Source organism: Podarcis raffonei, chromosome 5 (genome assembly GCF_027172205.1).
Source record: "Podarcis raffonei isolate rPodRaf1 chromosome 5, rPodRaf1.pri, whole genome shotgun sequence".
In the NCBI taxonomy this organism is placed as follows: Eukaryota; Metazoa; Chordata; class Lepidosauria; order Squamata; family Lacertidae; genus Podarcis; species Podarcis raffonei.
In genome coordinates, this window is record NC_070606.1 from 60,181,365 (window position 1) to 60,199,739 (window position 18,375).

The following is an 18,375-nucleotide window of genomic DNA, read 5'->3' on the forward strand; positions in this document are numbered from 1 at the left end:
AATTATATACTACACTAGGCTGATATATCCACTATCTTATACAATGTTTTTGGTACCAAACCATCCCTTTGCAAATAGGGATCTCTCAGAGATTGAAGAATATTTCTGCTTAGCATTTTAATGAGAATGTGACCATGTGACTTAATTTTTTAAAAAACAGATTGGTTTCCATCTGAAGGAGGAAATGGCAATGTAGAAAGACACAGCTTTATACTGTTTGTCACTCTTTTCAGCCTAGAAAACCAATCTTTGATGAAATGGAAGCATACTTTTGATTATTTCACAAGTGGGACCTGCAGCAAAACACTGTGCCCGATTCAGGGTTCCAAGCAGCCAGCCATGCCCCAAATCCATGATACACCATTCCGCCTCCCCTCTTTCCTACTGGGAGTTTCTCAGAGCCTCCTGGCACATGGATGGTATCTTTTTTTGCTAAACACCCGCACTCGGATTAGGAGTCCACTATTAGTATATATAGAACCTTTAATAAAAGTCTGATGCCGAGGTCCTCTTTGCTCTATGCCCATCATCCTTGGAAGAACAGCAGCCAACCTTTTCCTGACAAATCCTTTATTCCGCTGAAAGCTATCCTCAGAGGAGGATATAAATAGTAGACAAAAAGAATAATAGTTGCACAACAGGCAGAAATTCAGCAAGCACAGCCCTCCCTTCATTTTATTGCCATCCCATTTGGAAAATCTGTCCATCGTGTAGCTGTTAAGAACACAGAGCTTGCTTAGAGGAAAAGGTGGCAACCTCAGCTGGGAGTTCAGCAGTATAAATTCTGTATCAAACAAGAGCTTTATGGCAGCTGATCAAAAACCCCAGTCTAGTGAAGGGGAACCTGTGGCTACGACTGTCCACCATCTCTGACAGTTGGCCGAGTCTGATGGAGCCCAACAATGTCTGGAGGGTAGCATGGTTCCCCTTCCCTGGCCTAGTCCAACCTCCTGTTTCTTTGTTTCCTAACAGCGGAGCTTGTTCTGAAGTTATTCATGAGTCTGAGTCTGAGAAAGCACTGCAATAAGGACACAGTCTTTCATAAAGCTTTGTAATGTAGATTATATTGGGTATTTTCATACCCCACCCCATTATTCTCCTTTGCAACATTTTATAAGAAATCCTAATTCCTCACAGACATAAAAGCTCTCCTTTTTGCCACTGAATTTGTATTGTATCTGGGATATGAATATCGCAAAAGAGAGAAATAGTGACCTAGGGGTAACATTTATTTTAAGACAGCTAATACAGTACATTTATAAAACATTTAGCTTACTCCAGTTTCCAAAACATACAATTAAAAATGCTACCAGAGTTTGTAGCCAACTTGCATACCAATTGCAAGAGAGATTTCTGTCCTACAACCCTGCACTGCAGACAGTCAATGGTTTTTTTTTTTGGTATGCAAGATGCTTTCAGGTAAAGGTTTATTTGTGTTTATTCATCTCCCTCTTTCCAGGGGCTACTTCCTTGAAAGGGACACTTTGCATTTATCTGTGCTGTGGGAAAGCATCCCACACCCTCCAAACCAAACTTCCATCTCAGAAGTACAAGTGCAGGGTTTAATTTGCTGATAACTCTCCATCTGTTATGTTAGATCACACATTTCTGAAGGCACTCAAGCCTACAGAATTGTTCAGCTGAAACCTGTCACTTTTAATATGGGGAGGGTTACATGCAGCTGGCTCTCCTCGCACTTTTCCTTCTCCACTATGGGAAGATGAGATTCCCCAATGGCAACAAAGACAAACTTCCAACAGCGGAGCAAGTTTGATGATGTACCAGGCACCAGGTTTGAGAGCCCATTCTCAAAAACCCTTCCACAAGTGATGGTCTCAAGAAAAGCTTTGCTCCCAATTATTCCTAGCTGCTTCAGGGGGAAATTGGTTGTGGGCATCTCATGCCACAGGTTGACCTTTCTGGCTTACGAACCTCTGTCTCACAGATGGAGAACACTGTATGGGGATGTGTGTGCAAGGAGATGGAGCTGATCGAGTCAAACTTCACACATAGTGTCAGTGTGCCACGTGTCTCTAGCATGACCTTGAAAGCAATTTGGTCCTATTAGTCTCAGTGTCCTGAGGAAAGCCACTGTTCCTTTGAGACAAGGATATTTGGTTCTGCATGGCAGGCAGGCAGAACAGAACCCCAAAGAAGCAGAGACATTAGAGATCTGAGGTGGAGGTGGACATTAGAGATCTCCAGAAAGTGGAGTCCCTAGCATGGCGCTGAGGCAGCAATTGAAACCCCTAGAGCAAGGGGATGCGGGTTGGCTCCCAAAGTCGCCGGGCCAAGTCACACGCCTGCTGGATCACAAACTCAGTTGGCACAACACCCAGGTGGATGGTGAGGAGTTCATAGCACTTCACCACTTCGTTCGCATGGGTCCTGCTGCAGTAACGGAGCAGCTTCCTGCAGGGGAGAGACGGTGGTCAGGAAATGGGGAAGAGGCAGGGCTGCTGGGACAAGGAGGATTCCAAATAGCTTCCCCAGCCCAGCCAGCAGAGGATGCACCACTAAACTAGAGACAGGATGGGGGGGGGAGAGACAGCTGAAGCCCATCCATGTAATCCAAGGCAAGTTGAAGGCTTGTGTTGCTCCTCCCTGGCTTATAGGGAGCTTCCAACTCCCCACCAACCTCAGCCAGCAGGACCAATGGTCAAAGGATGATGGGATTTGTAGTGCCAACATCATCTGAAGAGTCACAGGTTTTCCACCCCCATCTTAGGAAATCCCAAAACATGGGATGATGATGATAAATAATAATATTACCCACCCTATCCCGACCCAGGGCAAGTTAGAACATTAAAAACAAATTAAAACAACTTACAGCCACAGAAATAAGGCGGTTCATAAAAATATACTATACTATATGCAATAGAAATTCCCATGAAGTTGTAGGCAGCACTCTGTAGAACTGTATACAGGTGCCAAGATGAGGAAGAGGCTGGGTAATGGCCAAGCTGTAAAAGGATTCCCCTTCTCCAACCTGGATCTTCTGGCTGAAGTCTCCCTCCAAGCCCTTTGTGTATCCAATAGTATCTGGGGCACTGGAATTCTTGCTCACCTGTAATAGTCGCCGGCCAATGTCCCAATGGGGGCTGAATCATCTGAAAGCACCGGCACTTCCGTAACCTCCAGCCTGTAACCCTGCAGGGGCGTGGCAGCAGAAAGGAGAAGTCAGGGACAGGACAGGAGCTTAGGGACCACTGCAGGCATTCTTAGGCTATGTAGAGGCAAATGTCTTCATCCCATACTATCCACACCATAGCAGAGGACACTGTTTATGCACCATGTCAATATCCTATCCTTCCTCCTGAAGGCATCAATTGTAGCCTCAAATCAGCTCTGAACAAGTTAGGATGACTGACTGCAGCTGAATGATCATTTGGTGCTGGGATTCTTACATCCAGAGTAAGTGCTCAGGACAGGGCATCACCTCGACATCTTAGAAAGTTGCAGGAGATCTCTGCATCCCAAGCCCACCCACCCTCTCCCCCAAAGCTCCGGCACCTACCATCTCATTCTCAAACCAAAGAAAGTAGGTGCAATAGTAGTCTCCGTCCCGGACTGTCACCGTGGTATAGCCCTTCTGCAAGTAGCTTCTTGCTAGCGCCACCAAGGACCACACCTGGGGAGGAAGAGACAGGGAAGACAAAGAGAAACCCGGCACCCCAAGACCTCCCTTTCTGAGCCCCAAATCACCACTCCAAGATTCTTGGTCTCTCCTCCAACTCCCATCACATGCTCACGTTACTGGGAGCTGCAGCGAAAACTTTGCAGGCAGGAAGGGAGCAGGAGCTGGGGCTCTTGTATAGGCTGGGGAGATTTACCTTCTGCTTGATGAAGGCAGGCAAAGGCCCCTTGCCCAGCTCTGAAGCAGAGTCTTCTGCAGCACCAAGGGACGGAGCCACCATCTGCCCCACTGTGCGGTCCACATAGATGAAGTGCACCAGCCCTGGGAATTCCTCCAGATATGTGGATGACAGCCAGTTAAGGGCCTGTGGCTGGGGAGAAGGCAGCTGCCCCCTCTCAACTTGGGTGCCTGCCCCACTAGGATCCTCCCCACAAAAACCTCTCAAGGAACTTGGATAATGCAGGGATGGGGTTCTTGACCCAAGTGAGTGATGGAAATCCTTCAACGTCCCACCCCCCACCTCCAGACCTTAACATTTGTCCAAGGACAGTGTACTTTCCTGGTACAACCTGATAACTTTTGCCAGCCTGTTCCCAACACCTGTAGAACCCAGGAAAGAACTAACCTCAACGTTCACCTGCTCCAGCTCTGTGCCCAAGACACAGAATCATAGAATTGGAAGGGACTGTGAGGGCTAACCACTGCAATACAAGAATCTTTTGCCCAAGGTGTGGCTCACACCTATGACCCTGAAATTAAGAGTCTTAGTCTCTACCGGCTGGGCTACAGGAAATGGCCCAGGTGGGGGTGGGAGCTGAGTTTCTTGTCCCAAAGGTTGCTATGCAAAGTGGGGGCAGGGCAGGGAGTACTCTCCCACAAGACCAAGGTATCTTCAGCCGGGGGGGGGGGAGTACTTCACAATCACTTCTCTAAGAAGCTCTCCACCTCCTGGTTTTGGTTGGGGATGCTCAAAAGTCCTCCAGGAGAAAAGAAGTGAATGGGACCAGGAGAAAGCATGGAAGGATATGACACTATGGTAACATTGCGCTTGCTCTTCACCAGCAGGAAATCTCTCCAGTCTTGCAGCTTGTCCCTGCCAACAAAAAGGAACAGGGAATAAGCTACAAGGGCCGAGAGCTCAGTGCACATGTTGCCTTCCTGCCCTCGCAACAAGTGGTGCTTGGCTTCGGAGCCAGAGTTTCCAGCCCCACCTTGGGGGGGAAAGACAGCAAGCCTTTCAATTCCCCAATATTTCCTCCTTAGTTGGCCACTATCATGGGGAGAAGCAGGCACTAGACCCAAAAGTGCACGGGGTAGGAAGAGATGGGCATTCAGGTGGAGGGTCCAAGAAGCCTCTCAGCAGCCGCCACAAGGAGTGGAGCATGACTGGGGTGTACCAGCTTCTCCTGGACAGCACTGAATGGATATAAGAGTGGAAGAGAGCTGTGCTCAGGGTGACCTTCCAGCAACGTTCCTCAATGTCGGGTCTCCAAATGTTGTTGGACTACAACTCCCATCATCCATGGCTAAGCTGGCCAAGGATGATGGGAGCTGTAGTCCAACAACAACTGACCAATACTGCCCTACAGGATATCCATCATGAGGTGCAAACTCTCAAATGCATACAAGTTCAGGTATGCCACCGCCACCCTTTCCTGTGTGGTTTTGCCATTGCGCTCCATCCCACTCACCGTGTCAGCTGCTGCACCTGGTCCAGCAAGTTCTGCGGCAGGCCCTGCGTCCCAGAGGATCCGAGAAAGAGCTGCCGATACACGGCGCACAGCTGCCTCCGGATGCGGCAGAAGGCCTGCAGAAGCCTGCGCCAAAGAGAGATCAGTGTGCCTCTGAAGCAGCGGAGGGACTTGTTTCAGATTGAGGGCCACATTCCCTTCCCAGGGGCCACATGGCAGGAGCAATGGTGGGGCCAGAGGCAAAAGAGGCCACAGCAACAAATGCATAATTTACCTCTGTACAGAAATGCCAGTTTTCACACCCACCTCTGTCCCCCATCCAAGCAAGCCAGAAGCATTATCTGAATTTTGTCACCTATGAAGGGCATTCAGGATCACCCCCACCATGTCCCTTTTTGTGTGTGTTCACGATTATTTGTGCACATTATGCTATTGGTGTGTGTGTGTGTGTGTGTGTGTGTGTGTGTGTCACATGGCTTCATTTACAATCAGCGCAGATTCCACAGATTCCTGCTGAAATCCTGCAACATTTCATACCACAGATGTTCTGGAGTTCGGTTACCCCCCTTTTGTTGGGCTACAGCTGCTCTGGACAGTGTTAATGTGGTAGCATTAGGGAAGCATTGCAGAACAAACTCACCACTAGTGCACTAGGACTGCTGTCAAGAACATGTTGCAGGCCCCACCCGCCACAGAACACCTGTCTAAAGGGAATATCTGCAACAGTCATGCAGAGAAAATGGCTTCTTTTAAGCAGAAAGCAGTAGGAATGGCCTGAGTTCAAACTGTGTTTCATTTGTACGTAGTCTCCATCAATACACCATCTTCGTTAACCTATAGAGGTTAACTTGGTATTGTTAACATTTTCCCCAAGCTGCAAGAACTGTTCAATCCATTCAGCTGGTAACTCCATTAGTGTCCCAAGCACAAATCAATAGGTGAAAAGACCAGACTGGTCCTTTCAGCCATTTCTCCCCCACTCTATTCAATCGGAATCTTTTTCTCTTCCCCTGTCCCTCCAGCCCCTTTTCCAAATGCACGCCAAATCTTCCCCCTTCAGCTACCAGCCAGGCCTCCTTTGGCCCCTGCCAAAGTTTGAACTCGGCACACGGTAGTCTATTGCATGTCTGGAAGTAGGAGGAGGGTTTGAACCCGAGCCTTCTCCCTCATGTGCTCTTCACTATGTGCAGAAGCAGCTTTGCTTGATTGTGCACACACAGGGGAGCTTCAAACACACATTCGTAAGTGGTACAGTCCCTGGAGTGCTATACAACGGGTTGTTCTGTAAATTGGTTCCTATTTTTACCTCCTATTTTTTGCTCTTCCAGATTTGTCTGCAACCGTGTCTCATAGCTATTGAAAGAGAATTGCTGTGGCATGCATGCACACACACGCACCCCCTCACACAAATCAAAATATGACAGCAAAGGAGTCTGTTTGTTGCTCAGATCCAACAAGACCTGGAACGTTCTCCTTTCCTCACAGCATGTCCAGCCAGCTGCTTCCTTGTCCCAGGACTACAACACTCACAGTCCAAAGAGCCCTTAAGCTTCATAGACCTCCATTCATCCTTTTCATCACTACATTTGCATCCGTGAAGGGACCACGCATGGCTGCACCACTGCCACCTTTCCATTTTATCCTCAGATGAGGCTAAGGTATAGTAACTGGCCCCCAGGATGCTACCCCCAAATTCCTATCCCAACCCTGTATTCTAATCTCCCTCACTTCAGCCCAGCCCGACCAGTAACTCACTCGCAGGAACTCCCAGTCTCGTTCCGAGAGAAAGCTCTGTTCTTGAATTCCAGCCAGGTATTCTGCAACTGAGAGAGAGAGAGAGAGAGAGGTGCTCCTAGATGCAGCATCATTTCATCTCTTTGCAGGGTCTGCTCTTACCCAGCGATTCTATTGTCCTTCCTACTCCTGTAAATGGGAACTCACCCTGTTCATGCCTGCCCAGCTCTGCCCCACTAGACACTCCATCACCCAGCCCCTCTTAGCAGTGTGTTCTGGGAAAGGGTCTCACTCCAGCACCCTTGTGCCTGGGCAGCTCCTGTGTAAATCGGCCAAATCTCACCTGTGGCTCTTGCCCACCCAACCTCCTGACAAAGTTGTCCATCCGATGCCGGAGTTCCACGAGGACCGGCTGAGAGCGCAGGTGAGGCCTGATCTCCTGCCCATCTTTCAGCTTCTTCTCCAGCACCAGAAATCCATCCAGCAGCTGGTAGATGGAATGTGCCACGTGGGAACTGGGGCTCTGCGAGGCGGAGGGGACATTCGGTGAGATCCAGGCAGGCTGGGCATCATAAACACCTCTCAGGAGAGCTGGCTCACCTTAGTGAGGAGCACCAGTGAGATTCCTGGCCAGAGAGGCAGGCAGTACATCATGTGGGGCATCATGGGGCAGTAGCCTTCCTTCAAGTTGGCGTCCAGGAAAATTCTCCGCGGATTGGTAGCCTCTGGCGCTGGAGGCGCCAGAAACTGCAGCGAATCCTCAGCCATCTGGGGAAAAGATTAGCATGCCGTTGTCACGGAATTGGGATCTGTCTGACCGAACATAGAACATTCTTGGGTGAGGTGTCCCAAGGACTCCAGTTTCACCACAATTTTAGGAACTAAACGGCTGCTCCCTTAACAGGAAAGTGAAGCAATAGCTCCATCTAGTGCCAGTTCTAGGAAACAAGCAAAGCGACTCAATTCCACAGGCGAAGGAAGTGGGGAGGGAAACAGAGCTCAGAGGAAAGGAGGCCTCCAGAGTCAAGTTAGTCCACCCACCCACCTCCATCCATTAAGCCAAGGCAGGACAGCGCCCCACCTAGTTTAAAGCAGAGGCGAGGAAACCTGTGGCCTTCCAGATGTCCTTGGATTTCCACTCCCCATCAGCCCCAGTCAGCACAGCCATTCGTCTGTATCCCAACACCTGGAGGGTCACAGGCTTACGGTCCTGGGCTCAAAGAACATGCAGCCTCAGAGCCCAATTCCATTCCTCCTTGCCCTCAACCACCACCAGGATCCCTTCAGCTGGAAGGGAAGAGTCCCCTTCACTGCTGATGGGATCCTGGCTGAGGTAGGGAGTGGGATTAGGGACTACAGACATGAAAAACAGGACATGCCTAGCTCCCAATCCCAGCTGGCTAACTGCTCCCATCCGCATGCTGCTGGTAATTGTGGGGCAGTACAAATGCATAGACCTGTTCCCCTGCCAGTTTTTCCCATCTGCATTTTTTTGGGGTGGGGAAGAGGGCAGCTGAGGGGATGTTGTTCCAACCCTTTCCCTGCAAGGCCAGGAGATCTCTAAAGGCTCTCTTGCCCATTCTTTTCCCCTCATTTAAGCCCCAAGGTCATCCACCCACAGACACCCTGGTCGGCCAGCATAGGGAATGTTAACTTTACTACAATGTGCTTCGGTGAGCTTTATATGCAATCTTAATGACACCACGAAGGTTGCATTTGTGGTATGTTAATGGTTCAGGTGGTGGGGAAGGTTGTCCCAGATTTCACAGAACTGGGATGTAAAGTATAGAAACATTTAAGTATACAGAAAGAAAGCAACACCTCTATCAAGCAAACTGGGAAATGTGATCATAAGGGATCCCTAATGCCTGCTGCCCTAAAATCCTTGTGGAATGGATCCTCTTTGTCCAGCTTTCATTATCGGAGTTTCTTTGCTGCCGTTTCTCATCACATGTGGTGCTTTGCACAATTCTGAGAAAGCTGCTTCCGTTCATTTTCCCATTTGTGGGGGACATAACCACAAGCTGCAAGGCTGAAGCTATGAGGGTGGTGAAAAAAACTGATCATGTTCCATATGATTTGGCTACAAGAGAAGTACAGGTGGCCAAAAACAAAACAAAACAAAAAAGCAGACAGACGCAGAAGAGAATGCAAAGTGGAAATGGAGAGAGCAGAAAGGGAGGCCCAGCAGAAAAACCCAGAGCTGCGATCCCAAGCCCAAGCACATACCTGGATGTCAGCAGAATTCGTCTCCCCCTCACCCTGAAAGTCCACACCATCAGCCCAGGCCGTGCTTCCTTCAGGCAACAGAGAGAAGAGACACCAGATACCCCCAGCACCACAAGTGGGAACAGTTAAGGTGGCTGCCAACAGCAACTAACAAAAGACTCGGAACACCATTTTGATCCAGGTACCTCCTAGCTGGGGCAGCACCTACGCTTAACCCCATCCCTTGGCAGGCGCTATAGGAAATTGCTTTTAGAGCCACACTTGCACACCTTCTGAGTGCCAGCCAAGCAGCGGGGCAATGCCCCTTTCCAAAACAGGGAGGGGGAAATCAGATTTCTACACAGTCACCACTCAGTCAAGCCAGCTGACGTGCAAGTCACCCTTTCTTTCTTTCTTTCTTTCTTTCTTTCTTTGCATTCTGACAGCTCTCCCCACATCTACAGAGACCACAGTCGCTTCTCATACTCCTCCGCACTGACCCCAAACTCACCTGTGCTCTGTTGGCTAGGGGAAGCCTTGGGGGTGTAGAACTCCTCGGGCATAGAGAGATCATCTGCTACCTGAGGGAGGGCGTAAGGGAGGGTGTGGGAGGGAACAGACTCAGCACGAGCCCAGGATGGCTCCCTCCCCATCTGCCAAAATAGGTTCCACCATTGGATCCCAGTAGGACAGTGATGGGGGCTTCACCATTCCTAGCAAATAATGAATCACGTATCATTTGCCACAGCAACATCCTAGTCTCCCCTGCTTCCCTCAGGTTTTAAAGCTAAGCCTACAACCCAACTCCTGATCAACCACAAATTCCAAGGACCCAGGGTTGGGCCTTTGGGATGGGAGGCCCAAAGCCCAGCAGATACTCACCTGTTCTTGGGAAGATGCATGGGAACAAGGGCTGTTCATTGGGATGTTTTCACTGCTATGGAGCCTCTGGAGACTTGACTCATCCTCTGAGAACTGAAAGAGACAGGCTCAGCCATCTTAATAAAAATCTTGCCTTTGATAGTGTCTCTATCCTCACAAGGCAGCTTACAGTCTCATTCCTTATACTATGAAATAGCACGTTTCTAATAAAGCAGCACAAAACGTTATCATGAAAAATACTAACATTAAAATAAAATCGCAGCAAACAATTTGCAAACCCTGAGCTCCATGAAATTTTCCACATCTGAATTGTTTCTTTAAAGAAGTGTTTGAGGACCTCCTACAAATGAACAAGGAACCTGTGCCGATCCATTGCTTTAATTTCCCACAGTGCTCTGGACTAAGTGTCAGCCCAGGACATTATGGGAAATTAAAGTGGTGGTTAAGAGGCCTATTGAGGCCTTCCTCCAAGGAGCTCAAAGTGGCATATAAGAAACTGGGCCAAACTCATTCAGTGGGAATTTGGACCTGGGCCTCTGTGGTCTCTAATGATTAATCCACAATGATTCTCTGTGACATTTAGCTATTCAGGCATCTAGACAAACTTCACACAGCGCAACAGCTCTTAATCAATGTTGCTTTGTTTCATATTATTTATTTATTTTAAAGTTATTGTGACTTTTATATTGGAACAGATTAATTTATATTTGATGTTTTATTATGTTTTTGTGTTGGAAGCAGCCCAGAGTAGCTGGGGCAACACAGACAGATGGGAGGGTTATAAATACAAATATTATTATGATTATTTATTAATCCAGGTACCCATCCCAGCTCCTGTTTAGATTTAATTCATTTTTATTTAAATATTTTAAGCTTGCCACTTAGGTCACCTCCCAAGGTGGCTTACACACCAAATACAATATACATTTTAAAAAATCATCCAAATGCGAAATCTAGTTACAGTAGCCTGATAAAGCATAGGTCAATACACCCCTCAAAATGCACAAAACACAATTTAAACCTTTTACCAAAGCCTGTAGCCACATATTTAAAAGTCTGCATGCAGGCCTGTATTGCAGAGGCAAGTGCAATTCACTTGGAAGACAGCTCTGTGACAGTAAAATATCACCAAGCTCCCAGAATCTCACTTATGCCCAACTCCACACAGCTCAGTCCAGCTCAAGGTCATTGTCTGAGAAGATCCCAAAGAGGAATCTCCACAAACACAGAGCCCCTTGTATGAATGTGTTTCCTTCCCCACCTGGGCAGGTACCTGGGAGGCTGGCAGCTCCTCAGAAGCGCTGCTGGGATACAGATCTTGCACAATCAGGAGGAGCGTGAGCAAGTCGGCAGGCCGCAGAGAGCTGGCATTCCGGCTAGGAGGCAGGTAAAAGAGAAGAGGTGAAGACAAGGCCATCTATTAGGGGAGCCACATATCTGAAGGGGGGAGGTATCCTCCTAGAGACAACCAGAGGCCCAGGGTGGTCTGGCTGGCACTGAAGCAGAGGTGCGGGGTGCCAAAGGAGGCAACGGGCACAGTGGAAGATGCTGGGCTGGCATGAGCAAGACGTGCCTCAGGGGAGGATGAGGAGACTGCAGAGAGGAACTGGGGGTTTACCTGGAGTAAAAGGCAAGGAGCTTGGTGTGCACGAGCAGGAAGGCATGCACGACTTCGTGTCCAGCACGCTCTGGGCTGCCATTGATGTGCTGCACGACCTGGCGCTCCAGGAATTCAATGCACTGCTCACACAGCTGAGGGTGGATCAGTCGCTCCACGGCCTAAAGAGGGTGGTGCAGAGGAACAGGTTTGCAGCGCAAGGTCTTCCCTCCCAGCCCTGGGATGTGTGGTCCCTTGTGCAGAGCTCAGGCAGCAATTATCATGAGGCACACAACATGAAAAGCCCACTTCCCCAGCTCCGTCAGTCTACGCAGATTCAGGACATGCATTCCCTTCTAGGCCTGACTAGACGAACTATCCACAATGCTACCCACTTCAGGGGTAGGGAACCCAGGCCTGGGAGCCCCTTAGTCTGGCCTCCAGGACTCTTCCAAAAACACACCCCTCCTCATCCTGGGTTTCTTAGGGAGGAAGGGTGGGATATAGATCAAAAATTCAATTTAATACTGATAATGCATCTTGCTTCCCTGGATGCAGTGGTGTTGAGGGTGTGTGTTGCAGCCTCTGTTTTTTTGCATGCCTGGAATGTAGCCTAGTAGAAAATGGTAAGAGACACAGCCATTGTTCGACGCTCTTTTGCTTCTGGCTCAACGTGTGTGTGTTGGAAAAGGTGCCTCATCCCTGTTCTAGGGAGCAACACACACGTATCCTGGCTTGCTCCATCCATCCTAGGCTACCCAGTAGAAGAACTGCATCCCTGGCTTGATTCCAACCACTACTTATCGACTGCCCCAGTCCACTTTACCTCCACAGCAAAGCTTTGGTCATCCTGGCGGAGCTGGTGATGGGTCTGAAGGAGGCTCTGGAACAGTCCCCAAATGTGAGCCCGCTGCTCAGAATCCCCTGGGCGCAGCCTACAAAGCAAGAACCCACAAAATCAGTGGAGGCCAGAGACAGAAATCCTCAAACTTACAGATTGTGTTAAAGTTATTTAATGTTACATAAAATGGTGCATAATTGTCGTATTGTATTCAAGTTACTGTGAAGAATGAACACACAGCTGAAGGTTTGTATTTTTCCACTGCAAAAAATGGGGTGAGTTAAGTTTTATGTTTTTTGGGGACAGAGTTTCAAAGTGTTTAGTTATGTTAATGAAGTAGCCTGCACCACTCACGAGTAGTTTTTCAAGCACACACAGATCTCCCTGAGCATTAATCAAAATGCAGCAAGCTGGAAAACAGAGAGGATTCTTTTATTTTTCAGCTGAAATGACTGCGTTTTGGCAAAGATTGAGCCTTATACTGCGACCAGTGTATGTAATACTAGAAATGTATAACTGAGACAATGTATCTTTCATTGCTTTTGTAAAGTTTAAACCAGGTTTCTGCAAGTAAGGCTTTAAACCTTATGCAGAGAATTTATTTCTACATAGTCAAATCAGAAAGAGAACTTCTTCGGGCTACATTCATAATCTTCAGATTGCACTCAGGGCACTCAAGTCAGCTACCTGCCTGTGGAGCAGAGAGGCCATACAATTCATCTTTCCTTGGTCTTATCTCACCTGTGTAGCCATCCCCAGACATAGGCATTGTTGAGAGCTGCACTCAAACCCCCAAACAGATCCTACTTTGCTGTTGCTTTTCTGCAAATTATAGGGAAGGCAGGCTCTTTTCATGTGCATATAAACCATAATTTGCACTATGGTGGCATCCCATGCAGCTACTGCTCAGTGTTCCAAAAATACTGCTCTTCCATGGGCAAGGTTGTTGCATTAAGGTTTCCCTTTCCTTCATGTGCCCAGGAAGTATGACAGATCCATACAAACTAGTCTCACATGCGCCAGCTGTGTGGAACAGCACCAAGGAGAAGCTGCTTTCCTGTGGCTCAGCACACCGGGACTTTAGTGTTACAGGGGCCTGAGAAGACCACATGGAAAGCAGGTCCCATATGCTGTGAACAAAACATCCCATCCAGGGATGGAGGAAAACAAGCTCATCACAATAAAGAAAGGAAGGAAGGAAATCCCCACTCTGGCACGGTAACTTACTCTCTGCGGAAGAGGTGGCTGTCAAGCGTGACTAGTCCAAAGTGAGCTTCAGCCAGTCTCCTGAGCACGTACAGCTTACGGCGCAAGTCATCCTCACTCTCAGAGCCATCGCCGTTCACAGCAATGTACAGGCACTCACCAAACTGTAGAAGCAGCAAGAGGATTGCTATCTCAGTCATTACAAGGAAGATGAAGACAGATGTAAAATGATCATGGAAAGTTCCCTTTGCTCCAAAAATATTGATGCATTTTGGTGTTTATTTAAATAAAACAGATCTGCGCAATGTCATATTGTTCGGATGCGATGCCTGATTGTCTTCCAAAGCAACTGCTCTATTCCGAGCTGAAAAATGGAAAGCGTAATGCTGGTTGTCAACAAAACAGGTTTCACGATTCTCTCAAGGCAAATCTTTAAAAAAAAATGTAGTATAAACAGCAACAACTGGGAAACACTGGCCTGAGAGCGCTCCCAATGGAGAACAGCTTTTACCAAAGGTGTCATGGACTTTGAAGACACTCAAACTCAGGAAAAAAGGGAGAAACTTGCTAAGAGGAAGGCATGTTTGGCAAACCCTCACCGTACCAACTCCCATCCGGAAACCTATGTCCCCACTGTGGAAGGACGTGTGGATGCAGAACTGGCCTCCACAGTCACTTACGGACTCAATGTTAAGACCGTGTTCATGGAAGACAATCTTACTCAGCTACGAGTGATCGCCAAAGAAAACGACCTCCCTGCCACTGCAGGAACAAAGAAAAGGTGCTTGGATGGCACCCACACACCCCTTAGTCTGTCCACTAAATTCCCATCAACATCTATACATTTCTAAGCAAGTGGCCCATTTGGTTACCATATGTAACACATAGAGGTGTTCGTCATTTTCAGAGGAGAAGCAAGTGTATGTGTCCCCTAGTTTCTCTAGCAGTGTTGTGCAGGAGATGATCATGGGTGCAAACAATGTGTTGATGCTGTCTTCCAGAGCGGGGGCCTGTGGAAAGAAAAAGAGGGAAAAGCAGCAGTCACTGTGCCCTGTCAAGTCCTGCCATATCCCATGCGCATATGCATGGACACCCATGGACAGGCCATAACCCAGTTCCCTCCCAGATACATATCATATCCAATAGCCATCTAAGAACTTGGGTTTTCTAGGAAGTGTACTGTTGAAAACAATTAAAACATAGCATTCATTTTTTTTTTTTAAAAAAAAGCAAATACAAAAGCAAAACCAGAACAGGAAAAAAATAACCTGATCCTATTCAGACAAGCCCCAAAGCTTTTATAAGCATACACACTTCCACCTCCAGTACACTTTCCCCCATCACTCCAGGAACTTTGCAGAACATCTTTCTCAAACGCTGAACGCAATGCCAACAATGTCATTTTGGCCCTGCATCCATTTACTCTCCGTTTCCCTCCCTCCCTTTAAATCTCACCTCACCACCACCTGGATCATGGCCCCCAAAACGCTGGTGCAGAATCGCCATGAATTCTGGGTCAGCCCAGTAGAACAGGACCTCTGCCACCTCACTAGTAATCAGCACACACTTCATCTGCAAATAAATATATGCATTAATGCATCACCTAGGCCCCTGGTACAAGGCCGCTCCTTAGCTTCCTGGTCCAAATGTCAACCCAAGCTGGTATTCAACTAAATAGTTGCGCTGGCACAAAGATTAATACTAGCACAATGGGATTCCCCACCCTGTCCCCAGACCTGCTCTAGAGGACTAGAGGGAACACCAGAACAAATTTAGAGTTAACAGAGGGAGGAGAGTCCATTTTGCTCAGCTCAGTCCTATGATGCATTTTCAGTATGCATGTGAATCCATCCCTGCAAAATTCTGACAGTCTGGAGGTGACCTTTCTTGGAGAGTGGGGGAAGGAGGCGGCTGAGGAACACAACATAGGCTTGCAAGCTCATTTGTAAAAGCTGAGGGTTATCACTGCACAGGAGACACTGGAACCATTCCCCACACCAGAGAAATACATGTCCTGGTTTCTTTGCCTTTGACAAGCACTCCTTGTCTCCCCCTGCCAATAGATGAGCTTGGAGGCTTAATTTCCAATAGTGTGCATCTCCCCTACTGCTCACAAACCCACAGGCATCCTTGTGCTATTGGGCAATTGGAACAACTGTGTTTGTATTTAATTCTCTGCAGGTATGAAATGGTAGAATTTTCTTCCCTATTTTGTATTGCATAAATTAAAGATAAATATAAAAGGGACAAGATGACCATCCAAAAGCACTGAACCAACTTTTTTTGGCATCCATTTGTCTACAGAGACAATGGAGGAGTGTGCCTCTGGGGGCAGAGTCAAACCGTTGGAGAGTTACAGCGCCTGTTGTGGCTGTAAAATCCCATACAGTAGAGACATGTTTTGTTGCAGATGGGGCGACTGCAAGCTGAGCAAAACGCAGCGTGTAAAACAAGGGCTGCTGTTGCTTTGGACTGGGTTACTTTAGTAAAAGAAAGGAAGCTCTCTTAAGTAATCGTCGTGGGCTGCCCGGGCCTGATCCAAGCCTCCCTTCCCAAGGGCCAGGTGCAACGAAACTAAACCATGTTTCGCCCAAACTTGGGGTGGAAAGAGGAAATTCAGGCAGGTCCACTGTTCGCTGCAGGAAATAGAAGCGGGAGCAAGCGAGGGGGAGGAAGCCCCATTGGCTGCGAAGTGCCAAGATCCCGCGGAGATCGCCCTCCCCGCCCCCCACGGAAGGCGAAGGGGCGCCTCCGGGCCCGCGCCGACAGCCCTACCTTCCCCGCTCCAGAGACCCCCTTCCAGGCAAGTCGCCGGCGAGCCAGGCGGTTCCCCGGAATCAGACGCAGCGGGCGGGAACCGCGCAGGCTGCTGGGCGATCCTGTCCCGAAGGGGCTGCACGAAAGCAGCCCCGAGGAAAAGCGCGCGTGACTCCGTCCCGGGGAAACAAGTCAGCAGCCGCGGCGACTCCGCCCGGGCCGAGGCGGGGCCAGGAGCTCCTCCTCCTCTTCCCCCTCCTCCGGGACTGAGTCGAGGCGCCTGGCGAGGCTGCCTTGGAACTTGCTGTCGCCTCACCTGGCGCAGGGGGCGGGGAGGCGCAAACTTAGCCGGAACTAAACTTCTGCGAAGATCTTGAGCGGTGGCTGCGCCCGCTCAGCCAACCACGTCCTTTGAAATGGGGCGAGGGCGGGGCGAAGGGAGGATTGCCTTGCAGCGATTGGGCGCAGAGGGAGAGGGAGGTAGGTTGTGCACCTGGACGCACCCCGCCCCTGGAAACGCGGGGCTGGCAAGGCAGGGCTTTCCCGTGCTCTAGGTTCACTGATTTCTTTTGGGGAGCAGCTCCCTAGGGTCGTGCAGTGCCAGCCTGTTTTGCACCCCAGGCAAGGCCCTAGCTAATTACACCACCCTCCAAAATTTGCTAAGTTCAAATTTTCAAAAAACAGGTGTATTGTAGGAATGGTAAGTTTCTTCAAAATATAAAATAAAAGTAAAAAATTATCAAAAATTTATAAGATACAACAAAAACTGAGGTCTGCGCCCCAGACGGCTGCCTAGTTGGCCTAACGATAGCACTGGTGCTGTGGCTTCACTGGTGGCAAGCATGCTACAAGGCGCTACTTCCCATTGCGGATCCTGCGCTGTATACCCTTCTCAGCGCTGCTTAGGGTTCTCAGGAAAAACTCAGCCTGCCACCCCCACCAAATAGGGAACCTGTGACTTTCCAGATGTTGTTGAACTAAAACTCCCATCATCCCTGACCACTGGCCATGCTGGCTGCGACTGATGGACGAGGGGCTCCAGCAAGATGTGGAGGACAACAGCACACACACACACACCCCATTACTGCCTTACACGTCTCTGGGTGACTTCATCAAGAAGCAGTGTGTCCTAGTGGCTAGAGGTTCAGGCTAGGACCAAATTCAAACACCCACAGAACTCACTAGGTGACCTTGAGGTAAGAAGATGTTGCTTCATGCAAGTGTTGACCCACACTTTCCTTATCGTCAGAAGTCAGATCTTTTGGGAAGCGGCTTTGTTGTGCAAGGGCTCCAAACCAATTTTAATTGGGCAGCCTTGATTTGCTGGCACGTGGTTGAATCCCACCTGGAAATAGCAACGGTCTGGAAGCAATCTCAGTGTAACCTGCCTCACAGGGTTGTTGTGAGGACAAAATAGGAGAACCAGGCCCACCATCTTGAGTTCCTCAGAGGAAAGGAGGAGGTATAAATGTAAAAATAGTGCATAAAATTTTATGGGATTTCAGTACCATCTATACAATAATGATACCCAGCTTCACCTCAAAACTTTGTGTCTCCATCCAGTCCTATATCTACAGCTGCTTGTCTGATAGTTTGATGTTTTATTGCTGTCTCAGTCTCAGCATAGTCAAGACTAGACTTCTTATCTTTTCCCCCACAAGCCTTCCTCTCCTAGTACATACTCCATCTCCACTGACACCACCATCCATCCTCTTGATCAGGGACAGACAGCCTTGCCTTTATCTTTGATTCCTCTGTCTCCTTTCCAGGCAAGTCATGTTGGTGGTGGAAGCCTATGGAATCTCCTCCCCAGAGGGATAAT

The 18,375-nt window shown here is 48.7% G+C and overlaps 1 protein-coding gene across 4 annotated transcripts; it reads right to left on the minus strand.

Moving 5' to 3' along the window:
• Positions 1-2,206: 2,206 nt before the first annotated feature.
• HPS1 (HPS1 biogenesis of lysosomal organelles complex 3 subunit 1) lies at positions 2,207-16,921 on the minus strand. 4 transcript variants are annotated; one of them, XM_053389531.1, is made up of 19 exons: positions 16,572-16,921; positions 15,252-15,368; positions 14,669-14,806; positions 13,818-13,960; positions 12,576-12,684; positions 11,771-11,931; positions 11,414-11,528; positions 10,153-10,245; positions 9,782-9,851; positions 9,292-9,359; positions 7,663-7,830; positions 7,406-7,585; positions 7,084-7,151; positions 5,329-5,454; positions 4,660-4,730; positions 3,834-3,973; positions 3,518-3,631; positions 3,068-3,150; positions 2,207-2,412 (listed from the first exon to the last, which is right to left on the minus strand). In XM_053389531.1, the coding sequence occupies exons 2-19, from the start codon at positions 15,366-15,368 to the stop codon at positions 2,250-2,252; spliced, it is 2,127 nt and encodes a 708-aa protein (XP_053245506.1). In that variant the 5' UTR covers positions 16,572-16,921; the 3' UTR covers positions 2,207-2,249. The 4 variants fall into 4 exon arrangements, with proteins under 4 accessions (XP_053245506.1, XP_053245507.1, XP_053245508.1 ...); XM_053389532.1 differs by having other exon boundaries at positions 11,426-11,528; positions 16,572-16,920; XM_053389533.1 differs by lacking the exon at positions 5,329-5,454.
• Between the last annotated feature and the right edge of the window lie 1,454 nt (positions 16,922-18,375).